Consider the following 24,666-nt stretch of genomic DNA (forward strand, 5'->3'; position numbering starts at 1 on the left):
ATAAGTAATTTTATTATAACCTAAACTTATAAATTATCTTATATACTAAGAAATTGTCCACTGACGCATCTTAGTCTTTCTTGATTTGAGATATGACACTTTGTTCTATTAGAACGTGATATACTTGTATGTAAACTCATTACATCTAAAGTGAAGAAAGAATAAAATAGCGTTCTATATTTGTAAGTCTGTCACTTATGAGTTGTCGTTATCGTTGGAAAAAGTAATGTCTTTCTGTTAAAATAATAAATTATATTTTATGTATTTACGAAGATTGAGTTTATTGAGCGATCCACCTCCTGATCATAAATAGGTTATGGGCCTTCACATCTAAAACTAGAAGCTCTGAAAATTCAATCATGGTAGAAAGACATGAGTCTAATTCAGGTTTGTGCGGCCACATAGAAAAGTTGCGAGGCTCAGAAAACTTTGCCTATTGGAAATTTAAGGTAAAGAACTATCTTGAATTGAAAGGCTGGTGGTGGGTCGTAGTGAATGAAGGTCAAACGAGTACACAAACGAAAGAAGTGGACACAAAAGTAAGAGCAACACTTTGTCTTTTACTTGAACCCGATTGCTTCACGCATGTTTATAGAGCAAGGACTGCAAAAGAGGTCTGGGATTGCCTATGTAAAGCTTATGAAGACAAGGGATGGGGAAGACGTATTACGTTACAACGGAAACTCTGGCAATGTAAACTTGAGAATTTCGAGTCTATGGAGAAGTACATCTCGGAAATAATGTTTTTGTCTAATCAGTTGTATGATATCGATGCTCCAATTGATGATGACTGGATAGTGTCTATTATGCTGAGCGGGTTGAGTGAAGTATATAATCCCCTTATTATGGCTGTAGACAACAGTGGACAAAAACTGACTCTTGAGCAAATTAAAACTAAATTGATACAAGAGGCAAATAGACAACGGGATGAGTCAAGTGGAAATACATCGTCGAATGTTTTGATGGCGAACAAATCGGGCACGATTTCCCAAAAATCGAAATCGAATAGATGTTCGAAGGTAAATAAGTCAAAAGTTTTTAAATGTTTTAAGTGTCATGAACCAGGCCATAAAGCATCAGAATGCAATGAAAAGAAGCAAATTAGAACTGTAAATAATTTTGCGTCGATTTGCATGACTACAGTAGACAAGAAGCCATTAAAGACGAAGAGTTGGTACATTGACAGTGGATGTTCAAACCATATGACCCACGATTTAAATAATTTATCCAATTATCAAAAGCAGGCGGATAAGAAAATAAGAGTGGCAAATGGGCAAGAATTATCAATCCAAGGTAAAGGGAGTGCTAATGTAAAGATTAATGCAAATACAGAACTTGCATTGGATAATGTTTTGCATGTTCCCGAATTGTCCATGAATTTAATCTCTGTGAGCAAGCTAGCTGAAAAAGATTACGTTGTAAATTTTAACAAAAAAGGTTGTATCATAACGAAAGAGGATAAACAAATTGTCAAATGTCAGGATGTTGGTGGAATTTTCGAATTAAAAGAAAATCAAAACTTATCATTGAACGTGACATTGTCAAGTCAAAATTTATCGAATCTTTGGCATAGAAGGTTAGCACATTTGAGTAAAAAATATATGGATAAGTTAAAAAACCTAGTGAATGGAATTGAATTTAAACAAAACGATTTGATCGAACCATGTATACCATGCATTGAAGGCAAGACGTGTAAGAGTCCTTTTAAGAACAAAGGTACTAGAGCACGGGATATCTTGGAAATAGTGCATAGCGATATTTGCGGTCCGATGGAAGAGCCGTCGTTCAGTGGTTCGAGATACATGTTACTGTTTATCGATGACTTTACTCGGAAAACACATGTATATTTTCTGCAGAATAAAAGTCAAGCTTTTGAGAAATTTCGCGAATATAAGGCGGAAGTAGAGAAAGAGATGAACAAATCAATTAAATGTTTGAGGACTGACAATGGGTCTGAGTACTGTAATCGATTATTTGATAAATTTTTAAAGTCTGAAGGTATTAAGCACCAGACGACGGTCCTGTACACACCTGAGCAAAATGGTGTTGCTGAGAGGGCAAATAGGTCGATTATAGAAAAGGCAAGAGCATTATTATGCGAAGCTAATTTAAATAAGAAGTATTGGGCGGAAGCTGTAAATACTGTTGTATATTTAAAAAATAGAAGTCCTACTAAGGCTGTAACAGATAGTGTTCCGGAGGAGTTATGGACAGGAAAGAAAGTTGATCTAAGTCATCTTAAGGTGTTCGGTTGTTTAGCTTACGGATTGAAACCGAAACAAAAGAGACAAAAATTGGACAGTAAAACAGTACCTACGATTTTTGTTGGATATCCTAATAACACTAAGGGTTATCGGTTGATGGATCCAAAGACGAGTACCGTTCATGTATATAGAGATGTTAAATTTTTAGAGAATATTTTTCCTGGTGATAACGATAATATAGTAACAAAGGACACAGTTGTTCCTATATATCTGGACGAGGGACAAAAAGAGTCTGTGCCAAGAGAGAATCCTAAAGAGGATGATAATAAAGACGATAAAGTTGATACTATTGTTGAGACAGTTGATAATAACAATGATACTGAAAACAATGAAGAAATGTTTGATATTCAAGACGAGACCAAAAACGTTGTAGAAAGGGTTGAAGCACGTTATAACCTTAGATCACGTAAGCAACCAGATGTAAATAATTGTATATGTAATGCCATTGCAGATATTTTAACAAAAAGTTTACATGGTCCTAAAATGAAACATGTTTTATCAGAATTATGTCTGAAGAAGATATTTGATTAAGGGGGCATAGGGCATAATATACCTAATAGGAATATTGTGTGTTTGCCGTAGAACTAGTTTATAGTTATTTTATTTTTATAATCAAATATTTTCTAGAGTTTTATTTAATCTTATTGATTGATAGAAAATTGTAAAGGCGTGTTTATATTACAATGTAATAGGTTAAGGGCGCGATGTAAGGGCGTGTTTATATTACACTGTAATAAGTTACGGGCACACTATGTTGTTTGCGATGTAATGGTTTAAGGGCGCGTATTAGAACGTGATATACTTGTATGTAAACTCATTACATCTAAAGTGAAGAAAGAATAAAATAGCGTTCTATATTTGTAAGTCTGTCACTTATGAGTTGTCGTTATCGTTGGAAAAAGTAATGTCTTTCTGTTAAAATAATAAATTATATTTTATGTATTTACGAAGATTGAGTTTATTGAGCGATCCACCTCCTGATCATAAATATGTTCACGTGTTCTTTCAGCACTTACACTATGTACATTATCACTAATCACTATACACTAACTCAAAAGGTTTGGTCCTTTTTAGTCTTCTCACTGACTCCGTTACGTCAAGCAGCTGGATTGCTTCAACGTTAACGTGGTGGTGAAGCCTATAGTCGTGGGCTTTGGCAGATTTGGTGATAACTTTATGGACGTATTCAATTTGAAGGTCCCTTCTTTCTTTTACATAATATTATTTATTCTAATATGGATGTAGAAATGTACGAACCATCTATATATAACGATTTTTACCTTTGTGATCTCCAAGTGCCTACTTTAAAATCCCTGTAAATTATTAGTTTGACATTTCATATTTATTTATTTTATAAATTTTTTACACACATGCTTAACATAACAGAAACAAGTTTAGTAAAATAAGAAAGGTTTGCTCCTCTAAAATATGACATCTCGGTGTCTACTTCGTTACCATTTCATTTTGCGGTCACGCAAGTCTGTCAGCATGCAAGATTGTAGGATAGACGTAAATCGCGCCTCGGTCAGGTGCGGTTCGTTCGAGGAAATCACTTTTTCAGCTGTAAAGGCTGATTGGATTCAAAATATACGTGCATTGCGACGTGGAGCAATTAGCAATAACAGTACAATTTTATGCCACAAAGGTACCTACCGCCTCTTATTAAATGTATAGCCAATCTTGCTTGGATGGTCATCTCTATAAAATATGACAGCAGTCTTTCAAATTACAGGTCAAATTAAAAAAAACATGACTGTCCTGGCATACAATGAACAAAATTAAAAAAAAACACATTTGCAAATAGCGCCACTATATGGAATTTTATTTCAAAAAAATCTACCTAGTCTCTACCGCGTACCGACATCCAAATCTGTTCAGGAATTTAGAAGCTATGGTGGAATAAAGAAACTCACATGAACTCTGTTTTTTTTAATTTATACTTATATATTTATATTAGGAAAATCATAATTTTGCACTTGGATTATCGTTTTAATTAATTATTTATTATTTATGGCCTTTAGCATTACCGCAAAAACTTTAAGCGTGTAAGATTATAAGATAGGAATAAATCTCGTCAGGTCAGGTGCGGTTAATACTGTGAAATCACGTTTGCAGCCGTTAAGTCTGATTGGATTCAAAATATATGTGCATGGCTACAGCTAGCAATAGCAATAAAACTGTAAGCCCTGATGAAACCCCACCTGGTGATCTATACGAAAGAAATGAAATCAATAAAACGAAGTTACTACCTTGCTCGAAGTAAGACCCTTCTCTTTACGTTTTTAGTATTCACTTGATCAGCTGTTATGCATGATGTCAGATTTCCGTGTAAAGTCCCGACATCCAATTAAATGGTAACACATTAGTAGGTAATAGGCACTCGTATGCAGTTAGAAAGAAAATTATTACGACCTGTTTAGCATTGCAGGTGTTACAGGCTGCCTTCAGCGACTGCGGGTTCAGGGACACTCACCGACCTTGCTTTCCTGGTTCACGGCGCTCTAGCGTTGGGAATATCCAGGATTTATAAATTAAAATGACAGCAGCTTTAAAACAAGTCTATTTTAATTCAGTTCTAGTGAAAAGAGAGCGAGAGAGGAGATACAATTTACAGATCTAGTTTTTGCTAGCGTTCTGGTTACACCCTGTATAATACTAACTAACTTTGTGACATTTATGTTCTAATTACATTTTTTTTTATTAGTTCATGACCACAATTTTAAACTTTTTATATTTTGTTCTGTAAAAATTAATAAAACGAATTTAAAACAATTAAAAAATTACATCTTTTTAATTCGTTTACTATATTATTATTTATTTATTTTTTATTTATTATTTATTTATTATTTATTTTTATTTATTGATCAAACATACGAGAACAATTTGTTAAGTAGGTAGGTATACAGAAAAATCGACTGTCCCTAAGCTAGGTATACACCTGTGTTTTAGGCGACAGCATTTCACAACATTAATTCAGTTTGATTGGTTAATATCCAAATGAAAACCAAATTACCTTTGTATGGAGAGAGCTGGAGAGCGCTAAAGGTACACTTCTCTTAAATTGGTGACAATTTAAGATAACATTTTAACAAGTCACCATAATTATATCACGACGCCATCTCGCTGCCATTGACTCCCATAAAGCGGTTCTTAGAAGCCCTCACTTTGATCAAGTAAACAATTTAATGGTTTATAAATGCGTAACTTACATCACTCTGCAACTGCCAATTAAAGCCGATGCACACACACATATGTACCTACTAATACTAAAACCACAGCTAAAACTTCGTCTGCGTGGACTGGGTACATAAATTTCAAACCCCCTTTTTTTTTTGAAAAAGAATATTAGCCATGTAAAATGACTAATATTCCCCTTTCCTCTCCAACTAAGCGTCAGGCTTGTGCTAGGAGTAGGTACGACAATAGTACAACGGGCGGGGTTTGAACCGTCGACCTTTCGGTTTTCAGTCCACTCCTTTACCGGTTGAGCTATTGAGGCTCTGAACTCACTTAGGTGTGGAATTTCGAAAAATCCTTTGTTAGTGGATACCCACTCTTTACAAAGAACACATCCTACTTTCATGTCTCTAGGACCCGCGGTTTAGGCCTTGCCGTGTGCGGTGATATATAAGTCAGAACTTTGAATCTTACATATATAAAAGGAAAAGGTAACTGACTGACTGACTGATTTATCAACACACAGCTCAAACTACTGGATGGATCGGGCTAAAATTTGGCATGCAGATAGCTATTATGACGTAGACATCCGCTAAGACAGGATTTTTGAAAATTCAACCCTTAAGGGAGTGAAATAGGGGTATGAAATTTGTGTAGTCCACGCGGATGAAGTCGCGAGCACAAGCTAGTACCATATATTACGCCTAAAACTTAACTCCTCATGCGCCATTTCATTGTGTCAAATTTCATGTCGAAAACACGATTTTAGTCTTTGTTTTAAAGGCGAACCGTACTTTTGACATGAGAGTTGACCCATAGAGTTAAAATGGCGCGTGAGGAGTCATTTTGTACGGACTATGTATTGATTCTACCCGTGATGTCATTATTTGTTTAATTTTGATGTCATTGTTTATGTAATTAGTCTGTGAATGACATTTCAGATCGACTAAATAGATAATTCTGTGGATAAATCTAAGGATGACCACAAAATCAGTAAACTGTCATATCAAAAGTACGGTACTGTCATGTAAAATACTTAGAATAAGATCGAAAATTTTATGTTTAACTAGCTGCCCCGGCGAACTTCGTACCGCCTCACAGTCGATTCTTTTTCAGGATTTTTTTTAATTTTTCTTTTTGTAAGAACCATCCCCATACTTCAAGGAATATTATGAAAAAAGAATTAGCGAAATCGGTTCAGCCGTTCTCGAGATTTGCGATGAGCAACACATTTAGCGATTCATTTTTATATAGGTACATAGAGATAATATGACATGACAGTTAACACATGCGCAAATATGGCGAGTGCGTTCTCAAAATGCATCACTACCCCTATTATAAATGCGAAGGTGTGTTTGTTAGTCGATTTGCTGGTTTGTCCTTCAATCACGTCGCAACGGAGCAACGGATCGACGTGATTTTTTGCATGCATATAGTTTAAGACCTGGAGAGTCGCATAAGCTACTTTTTATCCCGGAAATTCAAAGAGTTCCCACGGGATTTTTAAAACCTAAATCCACACGTACGAAGTCGCGGGCATCAGCTAGTGCTCTATATATACCGTGCCTTATTACAACTCATGGGTGGCTTCACGCATCTAACTAAATACTTTGATCTTCTAATAAAAATGTGTCAATTTATCCACTGGCCCATTTTTTGGGTGCTGATTGCACTCTTAATTAATTTGGCACTTGGCTATTTTCCGCGATAAAAATCAGGCCAAGGCCACTTCAATATGTTAGCAATTAGAATGACCGACGTTTTTTCTTGAGTGCAAGTAAATTTAAACTCATCTACACCATCATCATCATGATCAACCAATCGATGGCTCACTAGGTACTGAGAACGGGTGTCCTCTCGGAAAGAGAAGGATAGACACGACAGACAGACAGACAACGAAGTGATTATATAAGGGTTCCTTTTTTACTTTTGAGGTACGGAACCCTAACAAGTAAACAGGTATGTATCTAGAAACATAGTTGGTAGCTCTCATTGAAAACTCGATTCTCTGAAGCCACACGATGCGTTGCGTTGGCGGTGCGGTGCCTGAGCGGTGCCGTTGCGTCATTCTACGTATAATTCACGGTACCATGCCACACAACACATGCGTTACGACGTCGCGTCATACGGCACCGCACCGTACGCGCTACGGGCTTGGTACTAAAGAGACAAGATGGGGACGGGTGGTGCGTTGCAACGCTATACTCTCTTCCGGTTCGGCAACGCAGTGTATGGCACTCGATACTCAAATCCACAGCGGTGCGGCGCCGCATCGCACCGGAAACGCATTGTGTGGCCTCTAATACCTAAATATTTAAACTGAATAAATTTACTGGTCTAAGTCAATGCTAATAATTTTTTTATTCGTGGTTGTATGATTTCATCAACGATAGGGCGGACCTCTAGTTAAAGGTTATGGCCAAACCACGCCCGTTACATTATCTATTGTCTATTTATTCCATTCCGGTTAATTAATACAATATAGCACCAACAAAGACAAAGGAAAAGTCACATTATCATCGTCATCGCTAGAGCCCTTTGTGGCCATAAAAATGGGCTTCTTCATCTGTCTCTAAAATATCTATCATCATCATCATCATCATCATCATCATCATCATCATCATCATCATGAGCAACCAATTTTTTTAGATACAACTTAGCCCTTGACTGCAATCTCAGCTGGTGGTAAGTGATGAATGATGATGCAATATTACTACATGCAAAAACCCAACACTCGGGAATGTGGCTAAATTAGGTATTTATTATTCAAAACAGAAACAATGACACTCATGCTTGTGACATCATGCATAGTGATTAAATAAATAATTGTAAGTATTGAAATAAAACAAATTCCTATGCGCATAAAAGTGGTTTAAATTTTTGCAGTGTTTGATCATCCATATCCATACTAATATTATACATGCGAAAGTGTGTCTGTCTGTCTGTCTGTCTGTCTGTCTATCTGTCTGTCTGTCTGCTAGCTTTTCACGGCTCAACCGTTCAACCGATTTTGACGAAATTTGGTACAGAGGTAGCCTGCAACCCGGGGAAGGACATAGGCTACTTTTTATCCCGGAAAATTTAAGAGTTCCCACAGGAATTTTAAAAACCTAAATCCACGCGTACGAAGTCGCGGGCATCAGCTAGTAGGAAATAAATAATATTATGTATAATTATATTATTACATAAAGATTATCTCACACTGAGAGGAGACCCGTGCACTGTAGTGAGCCAGCGATGGGTTGCTGTTTGATGATGATGATGATGATGATAAAGATTATTTATTGTTGATCACAGAATACAATTTCAATAAGATTTTTTGTTAGAACAAGCCTTTAAAGTTTCAACCCTGGTACGAAAATGTAAGGTTTAGGACAGAAAAGTAAAAGGCCAATGGCATTCATTTAATTAGCCGTTGTCCGAACTTAGTCTGCGTGGATTTAGGTTTACTTAAAAATTCCTTGAGACATGCCTACCTACTTATTGTGTCAATCTCTTTTTGAATAATAGGTAAGTGAGGACCTATAACCATGCAAAATATTACTTCGATCCGTTGTTCATAGTGGTGTGATTGGACAAACCAACAAATAAACACACTTTCGCACACCAAATGATTTAAGTTGGTCTACACAAAGCAAAATATAATAAAAATGTTGAATTTCATTTAGGAAAACTAATACTGTAGGTAGCTAAGGTAATAACTAAACCAATAATCCAAGGCAATTAGAACGTACACCTACATTGAATTACTTATATGAATAAATCTTGAGAAGAGATAAACACATTTTCAAGTAACTTCAAACTTAATCAAGACGTAAACTTTGAAGCTAATTGCCCGAAACAACTTCAAATCGTTAACTTGCGAACTCCGAGTTCGAGCCAACCCCGCGTAAATTGATTTACAACAACTGTATTCAATAGGATTTGACTTCACGAATGACTATCATTTCGACCGCCTATTGTTGAATTTTATAGCTAACTAGCTGATCCCCGCGGCGTCGCCCGCGTGTATATAATATAGCCTATGTCACTCAGGAATACTGTAGCTTTCTATTGGTGAAAGAAGTTTCAAAATCGGTTCAGTAGTTCCAGAGATTACCCCCTACAAACAAACTTAACGACATTACCTCTTTATAATATTAGTATAGAAGTATAGACTAATGGATACCCGGCGCGTGCCACTACGCTTAAAACCACTCTAAAATAAAAACTATCTTCTCATTATTGCCTTTCTAGTGAAACTGGTTTGGCGCACATCGGTTGGATAGTTTCAAAGTCTATAAAGAAACATTTTTTTTGTTTTAAATGTATACAGAGTATATAGTATAATATATAGAGTTAAGAGTATAATCATTATCTCGTACCTACGACCAATTTAAATGGTCACAATAGCCAAAATTCATACCAAAAGGCCAGTAGTCTTTTTGTATGCGTTTCATATTAAACAATGACAATAAGCCCATAAGCTAGTTGGATTTTGAACCTATCATTGAATCGTCAAAGGCTTTGTCTGTGAATGGGAATTCCCTAATTTCTGTGAATTTAACCGAGAAGCCTTATTTAGATCTGTCAATTGTCTCTATCTAATTGACATTTATAGCTAGAAATTTGACAAAACAGGCATTAATGGGGCTTCTTTGGGCAACAATAGCAGCTGCTTAGCTTACATTACATATTATTATTTATCAGATATGCCCACGACTTCGCCTGCGTGGATTTAGGTTTTTTGAAATCTTATGGAGTTCCCACGGAATTATTACGGGAAACTTAAAAAATCTCTTTTAAAAAGGGGAAACTGATTTTCTGGTATAAAAAAATAACTCATGTCCGTAACACTCCGGGAAGCAAACTATCTCTGTATCAAACGTCTAATTAAGCAGATGGACGGTGAAAACGTACATCCGCTTACGTAAAAGACAGACAGACACACTTTCGTGCTTACAATATTTATATAGATTACTTAAACTTACGCAAAGTTACACGATTACACGAATAAGTACCTACCTATACTAGATTAGATAATCAACAAAATATTAACACGTACAACTTTACAAGTAGACCAGAATATGACCTAGTTGTTTGTTTAGTTAACGTTACTGCATGCAAAAAAATATGACACTTCATTAATTTTAAGGAGTAACGAGACTGTCACTTCAGAGTAACGACTAACGATATAACGTTTAAATGTGTGACCCAGATTTCTAACTACAATAATATTTCCAAAAGAAAAATTATGACAATTTAATTTTGTCTATTCGTTATTGGAGCTATTATAATTAGTTTTAGACTTGATGACACACAAAATATATCTTTTAGTTTTAATTTATTATCTACTTTCCAATTCCATGATAACTCATGATGATGATTGCACGACAAAACTGTTGAATGGTACTTTATCCGTGTACATACACCATATAATAAATCTTCTAGTATTTTAGCGTTTAAACTATCGTGAGAGATGAGGTATGGAAATATTATAATGCGGAGGGAAGAAAGCCATGTCACTAGAAGAATGTTAAATATGCATGTGGAAGGAAAAAAGAGGAGAGGACGACCAAAGAAAAGGTGGATGGATTGCGTGAAAGAGGATATGCGTGAAAAAGGAGTGGATAATACGTTGACGAATGACAGAAGTGAGTGGAAGAAGAAGACATGTTGTGCCGACCCCACGTAGCGTGGGATAAGGTAAGGAAGAAGAAGAAAAAACTATCGTGAGTTATTTCCATTTTATATATATTATCTGTCAACTAGTCGGGCTAACGTCGACTAAATACGTGATTACAGCCGTTGACAGATAATATACCTATATAATCTTCTAGTACTTAAAATTTATTTGACTATAACTTAATTTTTACCCAAATATGTAGTCCAAAAGTATGTAATACTAGCTGATGCCCGCGACTTCCTACGCGTGGATTTAGGTTTTTAAAAATCCCGTGGGAACTCTTTGATTTTCCTAGATAAAAAGTAACCTATGTCACTCTCCAGGTCTTAAACTATACCCATGCAAAAAATCACGTCGATCCGTTGCTCCTCTGCGATGTGATTGAAGGGCAAACCAACAAACCAACAAACCAACAAAAAAAACACACTTTCGCATTTATAATAGGGGTAGTGATGTATACTTTTAGTCCGTGGTTGTACTTTTATTAGTAGGTATTTTGGTTTTAGTTTTTGACTTTACGAGTATCTTGCGATATTATTATCTACTTACAACATGTGATTGTTTCATGTTGAAAACTATGTAATGATATTTACCTGATGAAAGCGATGAATATAACAAAATATTGTAGTCAATTACTTTTCGTTACTTCAGAATTTGTAATTGATTAAATACTTTTGGCAGCATGAAGACTTGGCAACACCTTCGATGTCAAATAACACTACTGGCCCGCTTTCGGACTGAGTTAATATTTCGACACCTCCTACGTATAGTATCGTAACCAACAAATTGGCGAAAATGACTTTTACCGATTTTCAAATACCTTATTACATATATTATCGTTTGGCCTAATCAATTATTTTTTATTTACAATAGAACCTTAGATAATAATACTGTAAATTATCGTATGTTCATCTTGATCGAAGTAAAATGTAGTACGGTGTAGTTCCCATACAATACGCGGGGGTGGGGTCATCGTTGAGCCGCGCGACCGGATCGTAACTGTTAGTACCGATTAATTACGCGGGAGAGGATTCTATGAGGATAGAAGGTGAATCATGTGTTTCTCTAATATTAATAATATCTTAATATGAAAAAAAAATATATAAATATAAAATTGTATAATACCCATAGTGAAATATCTTAAGTATGACTTACCATATTTTACTTCGATCTCAGTTACTTTTCAAATATCGTAAGTATATACTTAAGATACTCTACGATGGAATCAATATATACACGGTTCCCGTATTTGTACTTACAATACTTTACGTCGGAATTTATTCGTGATTTTCTATCCTATGTTGTATTTAAGATATTTTACTACGCTATGAAAAATAACTTACAATAGTATTCTTTTCAAAAAATCTCAATTATAAGATATTTTGTACTTTTTTTCACAGAATCACCACTCCCCTCTGACGCCAATATTGTGGGAATAAACCAAATGATGGATTGCTTATCTGGTTTTGAGAAAATACATCAAAGACGTAGTGTTTCACTTACGTAACAAAGTAGGGAAAAGTGATGTTAAGCGAAAAGTTTTAATTAATTCGTTGTACATGTATGTTTTATCATATATTTTTCTTAGTAGGATGAGTGTTTAAAAATAAAATTTCAAAATTATAAAATAGTTTGTCCCTTCCTTTAGAACTAGATGAAGATTTTTGAGCAGCTATTCAAAATATTACACAATATCCATCACCAGACTGGACAATAAATTGTCTAGATTTTAATTGCGATTACTACTTTTGTCCCTGGTTTGTTCACCACTATAGGCTGTTGATTCAACCTAAGCTAATTTGGTTTACACTCCGCAAGCAAACTCGCCATTGTCTTCGTCCTCATTCAAACTTCTAGGAAAAAGAAGAACAACCCAAGAAACGGAAATATCAGACGTTGACATGTTACTAAATCGAAAGACAACAAAAGGAAAATGCTAAGAAACTTCGGCAAGCAGTATGAGTTAATGTGAGTAGTGATGGTTACTGTAAGGTGTGGTAAATCTTTGAGTCCTATGTATCATATTATGAAGAAGAAAGAATACCTACTGATTTTCAATAGGTTTTGGGGTCTTGGCAAATTTGGTTATAAAACAAATAAAACGCAAGGTTTTTGCTGATACTGAATATAAGCGTTATTTTACTTAAATTTATAGACTGGTAACATTGAAACTCAAGGAAATCATTTAACTGTATGTTAAAAGATGTTTTTAAACACATTTTCAGTAAATAAATAATTTGTGTACACGTACGTACGCTGGGCTAAGCAAAAAGGAAAGCTTTACATAGTTGAGGAATTAAAATACACCGACTTTTTAATTAGGAAGCATTGTCAAAGGGAAATTAGGTAGAAAAAACTCATGGGGATAAAATGCAATGGAATAAAATAAGAGACGTCTTTGTCAAACCTGAAGATTCTTTTAAGTTGTTTTATAAAAATGATTTAGCTGCTGATTATCATATTTTATCTATGAAGGCGTCTGCCAGGAAACAATGTGTATCCACTGTTCTGTGTGACCATAGACGGCTGATTTCAAAGGCAAAAAAAGATGACTTAATGTGCAAGGCTCGAATCATCCCCAGTGCTCATCATGATTTTTTCCCAAAGTATACCAGAATAAAATTGGCAATTAATTTGGATTTGGCTTAATTTTTTAGAATTTTTTTTTATTGTTTTACTAGTTTTGTAATTTTAAAGACTGAGCAGTTAAGTTTATTATACTTACGACCAATAAGTAAAGAAAGTTTATTATATTTTTAGTTTCTGAAAGAGATTTTTGTGTCGCGGATTTAAATTATTATATATTTTATTTCAAAATTGTCTCCGTAATTATAGAGATTTAATAATGTTTTCGAATATAACACTACTAGTAATATTACAACCATAATAATAATGAAAAAAGCATTGATTAGTATTTAAGTTTTCGAGAGTAGTTGATGTTCATTTGGACTGTTGTAATTATGAAATACATTATATTTATTCCTCAATATATTACCCGCGTTACGTTATAATGACTTTAATCTATAGTATACTGTCGTAATACACATTATTATTTAATTAGTATGAATGTAAATTATCTTATGTGTAGCAAAAATTATTTAATCCTACATTATGTTCGACGTAAAGTATAGTAAGTACTATATACAATGAAATACGATTGATATTTTCCAAAGTAAAATATCGTATGTGATTTTTAAGGAAATGTGGCAAAAAATCAAGTAACCTTTTCAAACCTTTCGAAATTTGGTTCCTATACGACACTATTTGACCTCATGAGCATCATTAATCTGCTTGCAAAACTTTAAACAGCTCTACTGTAAAGTTGTTAAAATGCAGTTACGATATTATACGTAGGAGGTGTCGATTTGTTATTGTTACTGAAATACTATTTCGCCCCGAAGGCCCTGAACTTAGCCTTTATTCCCATTAGTTCTGTTGGTCATTTCTGTCGACAGAGCTGCTGAATTTGTTTTCGCTCTCTGTTTTCTGTGATTCTTTTGACTAAAATACTCACTGACTGTGATACAGGTAATTTGATACAACACAACTGATCAACAGAACTACTGGAAAAAGCTTAGATCTTGTGTCCTATGAATTCGAACCTACTTGGCATATTGTATAGGTACTATAATATATTATTGTATGCCTATACAATGCACCGTCTACCTACACGATTATAAAGTTTTGGTAAAAAGTGTTTGTAGGGAAAAGTTATACAGATGCAGAGAATGTCTGCCTTTCTTAGGTAGGTACTAGGTTCCTTTTGTAGGTATTTCAAGCCGCTCTTTATGAGTGGCTACTCATAAGGAGCGCACTGCGAATTTTTACTGCGCGATTTTATACGCAGATTTCTGTGACATGGAAATTGAATGATTTTCGCGCGTATTTTTTGCACTTAATAGGTATGTAGTGCATGCGGCTACATATTATTATGTACAATTTCCATATGCCACAGATTTTTGCGGTAAAATGCGCGTGGTGAAAAAACGTATTGCGGAATTGACCTTCATATTTCAACTGTTACTGAAAACTTCTTTACGAACGAATGAACTTCATTATATTATTATTATGCCGAGAAATTATTGAACGATTGACGTAGCAAAATCACCGACGTTTTTATTTTAGAAACTAACGTAGGAAGAGGATATTTATTACGACAATCGAGAGAGCTAAAAAAAGTTTGTATATTTATTAATATTACGTAAACTTCCTATGCAGATTCACTGTTTTACGCGGTCAATGATCTTATGTTTGAAATTGCGGCATTTACAAGAATCATAGTTTATGTAGACTAAAAATACTGCCGGAGCATGATTTACGGTAGGGCGATTTCGTAAAACCTGCATCAATCATTATTACAGTCTCAACTGTTGTGATTGGCTGAATTTGTGCTATTCTTGTTGCAACAATGCATTGTGTAGCTAATAGTGAGCGAGCGTCAACCAATCAGAGGTGATTGCGATCGTGACAATGTAGGTGTCATTCTACCGCAATCGAGCAGCTGAGTTGCATATTTCGACTTTGAGACGCTGTACACATAATACACAGTTTCATCTGTCTTGAATTTACCTATTAATCGAAAGTAGTTATAGGTAGACCAGAATCTCATGAAAAATACGGAAATGAAATTCCAAAGTTAGCAACACTGTACTCTGTGGTGAATATTGTGGTAAATTTATAATACATATTATTCATCACTGAATACTATGGATAGGATACACATAGTATATTCACAGAGAACAGTGTTGCTAACTTTGGAATTTCATTTCATGAGATTCTGGCCTACTTATAGCATAGTTTGTATAGTGATTTAAAAGCCACCGTCACATAGCACGGCTGACGCCACACGATGCGTTTCCGGTGCGTTGCGGCGCCGCACCGCTGCAGTGGATTTCAGTATTGGATGCCACACGGGCACTGCGTTGCCGCTCCGGCATAAAGTATGGTGTGGCAACGCACCATCCCTCTTCGACTCATCTCTCTGGTCCTATCCGTTGCGCGTGCGGTGCGTGCGGCGAGCGACGTCGTAACTCGTAACGCATCATGTGGCATGGTATAGCGATTTCTATGTAGGATGACACACCGCTCAGGCACAGAGTATCTACTCATGTTGCTCAGGAGCCGCACAGCCAACGCAACGCATCATGTGGCTTTACTCTAGACTCTAGAGTCTATAGTCTAGCCGGTGGTTTTGATCTGTCAAGCGTATTATTAGATTATTTTCATATGGTAGGGATTTTTTTCAGTTTTAATAAATATTTAAAAAAACAATATTCAAAAGTTTTAAACCATATTGTTATAATATTACCAATACCAAATCAATGAAACTGAATTTTCTTTTTCATAATATTATGTAAAATGGAAAGGTGATCCACTGAATGATCTATCAACGCAAAGCTCAAACTACTGAACCTATCGGGCTGGAATTTGGCATGTAGATAGCTATCATGACTTACTTAGTGGCTAAGAAAGGATTTTTGAAAATTCAACAGCTAAGGGGGTAAACTAGGCGTTTGAAATTTGTGTAGTCCATGCGGACGAGTCGTGGGCATAAGCTAGATATTTTTAACCGACTTTAAAAAGGAGGTGGTTCTCAATTCGGTCCGTTTTTTTTAAATGTTATAATAGGTTTAATAGATACTTATTATCTACGATTTAACCTGGCTGTATCAAAGTAGTACAAGTCGGCTAGTAACAGATAGGAATTTGCTATTACCAAAACTACGTTATCAGAGACTCCAAATCGTTCAATCGGTCAGTCACCTGGGCTATTCTACATTTTACGTGATATATGATGACAAGATAACTATAATACTTTAATCACTATAATAACTATGTCATGAAAGGTCCTTGCACACAGAAAAGGGCACATATACGATCTCTTTGGCACAGCGATGTAAGCTTTAAGTCACTGGTTCGATTCCATGTTTAGTTAGAATATAAATTATTAGCTTTTGCTCGCAACTTTGCCCGCTGTACATTATAATTTATGTATGTGTGTTACTATGTTACTTCTGTATAATGTAGCTTTCTAATGGGGAAAGAATTACTAAAATCGGTTCTGTAGTTTCAGATTTTATCGATTACAAACAAACAAAGAAATCTTTATAATATTATTATATTTTAATATAGACAATATTATTTAACTTAGATTAACACTCCATGTTAATAATAATAATGATTAAGAATCATAAGAATGATTGCTTTTTGGCACATGCGTAGGTGTTGCCACATTATGTTATTAATTTGTATTCACATTAATATTTAAAAGTTTGTTGGTTCTAATTAAAGGTTTATGTTTTCATGATATTCTATATTGTCTAGAATCTAGACTATGTTATCCATCCATATCCATACTAATATTAAAAATGCGAAAGTGTGTCTGTCTGTCCGTCTGTCTGTCTGTCTGTCTGTCTGTCTGCTAGCCTTTCACGGCCCATCTGTTCAACCGATTTTGACGAAATTTGGTACAGCGATAGCTTGCATCCCGGGGAAGGACATGGGCTACCTTTTATCCCGGAAAATCAAAGATTTCCCACGGGATTTTTTAAAATCTGAATCCACGCGGGTGAAGCCGCGGGGATCAGCTATCAATTTTATGAACTCAATTTCTTTCAGAAGCTATTTAGATTCATAATAGAGTCACTAGTAGAGATAACAAAGTTTTCCCTTCTTCTTAAAAGTTAATGTCAAAGTCAAATTATTTATTCAAATTTGGAATCCTACCATTCTTCACTATTTGTTGGTTAACTGTTGTAAGATGATGATGATTAATTAAATACGTAAACTTAAAACTAAAGCTAGGTGCAAGGGTTCCAAACGCGCCCCCTGGTCTGAGAGTAGACAAGTCTGATACCTAGTAGAGAAGTAAATAAGTCTTTTGATTTGAAGACATGAAATGGAATTAGAACCTCCAGACTCTCCACCCCTTAAACTGACGAATTATTGAAGATTTGAGTATAACTGAATTTATTTCACCAAGTTTCAAATCCATATCGAAAAGAACCAGAAAGAAACTCGATACTTTCAAGTCAGTCAATCGATCTATCATTATCGATACTGTGACCTACATAATTATTATTACAATAAAAAATACTATTCGTAAAAGCTCGATAATTTTTTCTCGTGAAGGCATGCATAGGCGAAAATCAGTTAATGAACTGACGCTAAAGCGTGCGCTCGTATGCGCTTACGCCGCGCGCCGGTCCGGTACGTGAATAGATCGCGAGTGACGAAAATGATCGAAATTTTGAATTGCGAAAATTCGATATTTAAATAGGTTTTCTTTATTTATTGTGTGCTACTTACTGTGAATGTGCATTTGACGACAAAATGGAATTTTTCAATTGGATCGTGAAAATTCTATTGTAAGTAGATTTTGAATTAATGCGATGCGATTTTTACTATTGGCATTTTTTGTATCCCAGTTATATACTCGTAGTATACTAAAACCCCTTATATAGATAGGAAAATGAAACACAGCGAAATTCATAATAAGTAATTATTCATGATGTCAGAAAATTAATGTCGCAAAAGCTCTTACAAACTTAAAGCTAAGCAAAGTTTAAGTTATTATGGGTCCAAACTATGTACCTAAGCTTAGGATATAAGATAAATTATTTATTATTAATGTTAACTTTTGCTAAATTAAACAGCTTTACTAACACATAAACATTTAAGTAAGCAGTTCATAAATTAATAAGCAATTGATTAATAATTTAGTATTTGCTACACCAACTTTTGTCCGCGACTTCGTCCGCGTGATATAATTTAAAATCTAACACTCGGGGGTAATGTTAACTCTCTATCAGTGAAAGAATTTTGAGATTTTATTTCAGGGTGTTTTCCCGTACCTACCTGGGTACAAATTCACAAACTAACATAGTTATATATAGGTACCTAGCTCTATTTATAATTCTTAACTAATAGATTATACCTACCCGCGACTTTATCCGCGTGGATTTAGGATTTTAAATCCCGTAGGAACTCTTTAATTTTTCGGGGTAAAAAGTATCCAGACTATTTCCGTCATAGGGTGCACGCCTATCTATCCTGTAATAAACGTTTAAACGGATGGACCGTGAAAGGCTAACAGAAAGACAGACACATTTTTGCATTTTATAATATTATGTATTATTATATCCCAATTATCCAGTAGCTTAGTATAAAATATGGTCTGTTAGTAATAAAAACGATTATTAATGGTATTGGTAGGTATTTTATTGCCGGTAAACTACTCCATTGATAAAAACATTTATAATGTTTGATAAATAGACAATTTATAATACTGACTATTAACATAACTAGATAAATAATATTTTGTAGATATCTATGTGACTTAAATAAATAATAGATATCTAAACTTTAATCTTAATCGTATTAGATTTGGTTACATGCAAATTATGGTTAAAACTAGATTATGCCTGCGACTTTGTCCGCGTGGTTCAGGTTTTTTAAAAACCCATGGGAAATTTTTAATATTCCGCGATAAAAGATGATACCTATCTGTTTCAAAGATGCAAGCTACCAAATACCAAATAGATGGTGCCCCAACATTATCAAACTTTATCAATCAAGCCGAAGGAGAGCTTTCGTCGAAAATGCTGTGTTATTATTATGAAAATATAACAAAACAACCACACTGTCAATACATTAGTATTCCCATTGCACCCGTGCAAAGCCGGAACGTGTCGCTAGTTAAGATAAGATAAGGTAAAACTACTAGGTACTACTTGGACTACACAAATTTCAAACCCATATTTCATCCCCTTAGGGGTTGAATTTTAAAAAAATCCTTTCTTATCGGATGCTTACGTCATAATAGCTATCTGCATGCCAAATTCCAGCTCGATCCGTCCAGTAGTTTGAGCTTTACGTTGATAGATGTCAGTCAGTCAGTCACCTTTCGTTTTATATATTTAGATAAACACACTGTCACTACATTAGTACCTACTTACATTGCACCCGTGTAAAGCCGGGGCGTCTCGCTAGTTATTTATAAGTTATTTTTATTCCGTTACTAAAAAAATACCTATTAAAGCATCGGCAGGAAATTCGATAGTAAAATTACGGTACCGGTATGTGTATTATAGTAAACACTTCCATGAAACATTTAAGCAGTTTAGGCGTTTACTTTGGCTTACGATAGCAACTGGAGTCACGTATGACGACAGCAACAATGTATTATAGTATCTACTAGCTTAAATAACCTACAACTATGTTGTCTTGAAGCAAAGACTATAAAAAGTACATACCTAAGTATAAAGTTATAGTTAGATTACACCTTTAGGTTTTTTCATCCTATTTTCCTGTGGATACAGAAGGAAAACTTTTGTAGGTATGTTTGCTTTTATTATACGGTTCAACATTATTACTGTATATATATATATATATATAATCCAAAGTCCTGACTGACTGACTGACATAATATATATCAACGCACAGCCTAAACCGCTGGTCTTAGAGACATGAAATTTTGAGGATGTGTTCTTTGTAAAAAGTAGGTATCCACTAAGAAAAGATTTTTTGAAATTCTACCCCTAAGTGGGTTAAATGGGGGATGGAAGTTTGTATGAAAGTCCGTCATTTTTCAAGTTATTTGCATGAAAATTGGTATTTGGGTTTTCCGTAACAAATGAAAAAATACGTGTTCCAGGATTTTTGGAAATTCAACCCCCACCTCTATTTTCTAAATTCCACCCGAGCGAAGCCGGGGCGGGTCAGCTAGTTACTGTAGGTATACTAGACTAGCTTATGCCCGCGACTTCGTCCGCGTGGACTACACAAATTTTAAACCCCTATTTTATACCCTTAGGGTATAAATATTAGATAAGATAGATAAGTGTAAATTACAAACTTTCGCGATTCTAACTTCAAAACTGACAGACTTTCATACAAACTTCAAACCCCTATTTTACCCCTTTAGGGGTAGAATTTAAAAAAAATCTTTCTTAGCGGGTGCCTACGTCACAATAGCTATCTGCATGCCGAATTTCAGCGCGATCCGTCCAGTAGTTTGAGCAGTGCGTTGATAGATCAGTCAGTCAGTCTTCGTTCGCGTAGATAAAGGTTTTTGAAAAATCCCGTGAAAACTCTGTTCTTTTCCGGGATAGAAAGTTGCCTATGTCAATTTCCGGGACGCAAACTACCTGTACCAAATTTTATATAAATCGCTTAAACGGATGGTCCTTTGATTATCCCATGGGAACTCTTTGATTTTCCGGGATAAAAAGTAGCCTATGTCCGTCCTCGGGATGTAAGCTTACTTTATTCATCAAAATCGGTTGAACGGATGGGCCGTGAAAGGTTAGCAGACATATAGACAGACACACTTTCGCATTTATAATATTAGTATGGATTTTTACGAAATTAATCTTATTTACAAAAGATATAGGTACCTACTAAAATAATATAATGTTTTATGTTAAAACTATTTCAATAAATAATAGGTAGGTATTATTCAAAGTAAATAGGTAATAGTACTAAAATTCTACTTGTGTCCGAAACTCTACATCCAGTCTATACTAAGTAATATTAATGCGAAAGTATAATAATTATGTCTGTCTATCTGTCTGCCTGTCAATTACTTTTTTGCAGCCAACAGGGCTTTTAAAGGCTCATGGGATTTTTAAATTCAACCGATTTTGATAAAGTTTAGTAAATACGAAAATAGCTTGCATCCCGGAGACAGATATAGGCTACAATTAACTCGGGAAATCAAAGAGTTCCCACGGGATGTTCATTAGTACAGAGATAGCTTGCATTGCATCCCGAAGAGAGATATAGGCTGCTTTTATTTCGGGAACCAAAGAGTTCCCACTGAATTTTCAAAAATCATAAATCCACGCTGACGAAAGTTGTTGACTTCATCTAGTTGTGAATAATTTGAAGCTTTCGCACGTGTATCCATCCGCATATAGATTGTATTATTGAATTTGATGAATCAGTTCGCTCTCGCACTCTTCACTCACCAGCGCACTCCAGTTATGTTGCCTTGCCTTCTTGGAATTTAAAATATTACATCACTCCCAATGTTTAGATACCCATAAGAAAATAGCTGCGTTTTAGTTTTTTTTTCTAAATACACGCAACTAAAATAAACGTGCTACATTTTATTTTTGAAGCCCGCGACTTCTTCCGTGTGGATTAAGGTTTTATAAATCCCATGGGAACTCTCTTTTTCGGAATAAAACAAAGCCTATGTCCTTTCCCGGGATGTAATCTAACTCTGTACCAAATTTCATCAAAATCGGTTAAACTGTTGGGCCGTGAAAAACTAGCCATAATTAGCCAAATTATAATCCTAAAACCCAAAAATCCAAATTATAAATTAAAACACTTGGCACTTCTATTATTGCTTAAGTTGAATAATATTATGTGGGTCAAATAAATTTTGCTCTCACCTTTTCTAAATGCCTTTAACAAAGGATGCGTCCGAGAAAAACATGACTAATTGCTTCCCTACATGCATATTAAACAGCCAGAACTAAGTGAGCATACTATACTATTCTATACAAGTAGTTGTAGACACAGAATTCTAAATAAGGAATAATAGATATGGTATCTGCTGTTTTTGATAATTATATTGGCACCACATAATAATATTATTATTAGCTACTAACTAGATGAGTGCCACCGCGACTTCGTCTTCTTGGATTTAGGTTTTCGAAAATCCTGTGGGATTTCAGGATAAAAAGTTGCCTATAGGTACCAGTCTCTGGGATGCCAGCTATTTCTGTACCTTTTGGCTAAAATCAGTTATACGGATGGGATGTGGAAAAGATTTATATATAGGTATAATATTTTGAATAAGTACAATGAATCAAAAATATGATTGTTTTTGTTACGATACAAATAAGACTGTTTATGCAATAAAATACACTGATGTTTCATTAGGCATTTGCACGGTAACAAGCTCACACTTCTTTGCAACTTCTATACCTATTTTGAAGTCAGTGGTTGTAGTAGATAGAATGGAGGTCTTACTTCAATGAAGTTTCAATGACCATTCAAGTTACGAAAGTGTTAAATTTTGTCATACGAATAACGGTGACTATGTCTGACAACAGGTTCTATCTATTACCATGTTTATGTCAGGTGCTTTGCAATTTACACCTTTTGCGCTTGTGACATTGTTGTATATTTTGTTGTTTAGGTGTTTGTAACTCATACACAATATTGTATACTACAGCTATAGTAGTAGAACTATGCTTGATAATAAATTATAGTAGCACGAGTAAAAGTTTGTAGAATGTAAGATAGGAATTAAATCTATTCTTCTAAATAATATTTAGAAGAATAAATTAATATAAAAGGAAAAGCTGACTGATAACATTTAGAAGATACCTATATCTAAATATATAAAAGAACTGACTGACTGACTGATTGACTGATCTATCAACGCAGAACACAAACTACCTACTGGACGGATCGGGCTGAAATTTGGCATGCAGATAGCTATTATGACGTATACCTACAAACGCTAAGAAAGGATTTTTGAAAATTCAACCCCTAAGGGCGTGACATAGGGGGTTGAAATTTGTGCAGTCCACGCAGACGAAGTCGCGAGCATAAGCTAGTTATATTATAATATCATTATTGACATTTGTGTGGTTTGTTTGATATCATCGTCAACTGATATACATATATAACGCGTAAAATCTAACTCCGCACGCGCCATTTTAACTTTTTGTGTCAAATTTCATGTCAAAAGTACGATATAAAGGTGGACCGTACTTTTGACATGACAGTTAACCCATAGACTTAAAATGGCGCGTGAGGAGTCATTTTGTACGGACTATACTACTGTTGGACATAGGTCTCAGGTATATTGTAAACTATCTATTAAAAGTGTATCAAATATCTATTCCCATTAAGCTGATAGCATTCATGGACACTATGTATTTCAAAACCACTCTTTGATGATCCGCAATTGACACATAGATAGGTAATATTTATGTAAATCTTGTAATAAATCGCCCTTACGAAGGTTGGTCTCACGATTAAAAACCCTGATTGCCTTAGGTACCTATATTAGTAGTTAAAATTTAATAGTTATTGAAATGTTATTGAAGGTAAGTCAGAATTATCATTATTTTGAATTATTTCATTGACAAAATTATCTAAGAAAACACAAATTTTTAATAATAATTCTTTGTTAAAATATTAATGTTAGCCGTCGAAAACTTGATTCAAGTTTTCAAAATTTGGTAGGATATAAATAAAGTAGGTATGGCTAGGAATTCGGGGCAGCCTGTCATATAGGCAGATAATAACGTATGACTAAGTATGTGAAAAATCCATGCTAATATTATCAATGCGAAAGTGTGTGTCTGTCTGTCTGCTAGCTTTTCACGGCCCATCCGTTTAACTGATTTTGACTGGTACAGAGATAGCTTGCATCCCTAAGACGGACATAGGCTACTTTTTATCCAGGAAAATTAAAGAGTTTCCACGGGATTTTTGAAAACTAAATTCACGTGGACAAGGTCTCGGACTCTACTATCTTATCTAGTAAATAATATATGCTTAATTGTTACCTGATATGCAAATGGATTTACG

General features: G+C 34.9%; 1 protein-coding gene across 1 annotated transcript in view; it reads left to right on the plus strand.

Moving 5' to 3' along the window:
- Positions 1 to 18,272: 18,272 nt before the first annotated feature.
- LOC117988140 (collagen alpha-1(XVIII) chain-like) overlaps positions 18,273 to 24,666 on the plus strand; it is a 102,019-nt gene continuing 95,625 nt past the window's right edge. The window contains exon 1 of the mRNA XM_034975257.2: positions 18,273 to 18,473. Within this exon, the coding sequence (XP_034831148.2) occupies positions 18,439 to 18,473 (35 nt within the window). The 5' untranslated portion in view covers positions 18,273 to 18,438. The remainder of the gene's footprint in view (positions 18,474 to 24,666) is intronic.

The sequence above is a fragment of the Maniola hyperantus genome, chromosome 14 (genome assembly GCF_902806685.2).
Source record: "Maniola hyperantus chromosome 14, iAphHyp1.2, whole genome shotgun sequence".
NCBI classification, from domain to species: Eukaryota; Metazoa; Arthropoda; class Insecta; order Lepidoptera; family Nymphalidae; genus Maniola; species Maniola hyperantus.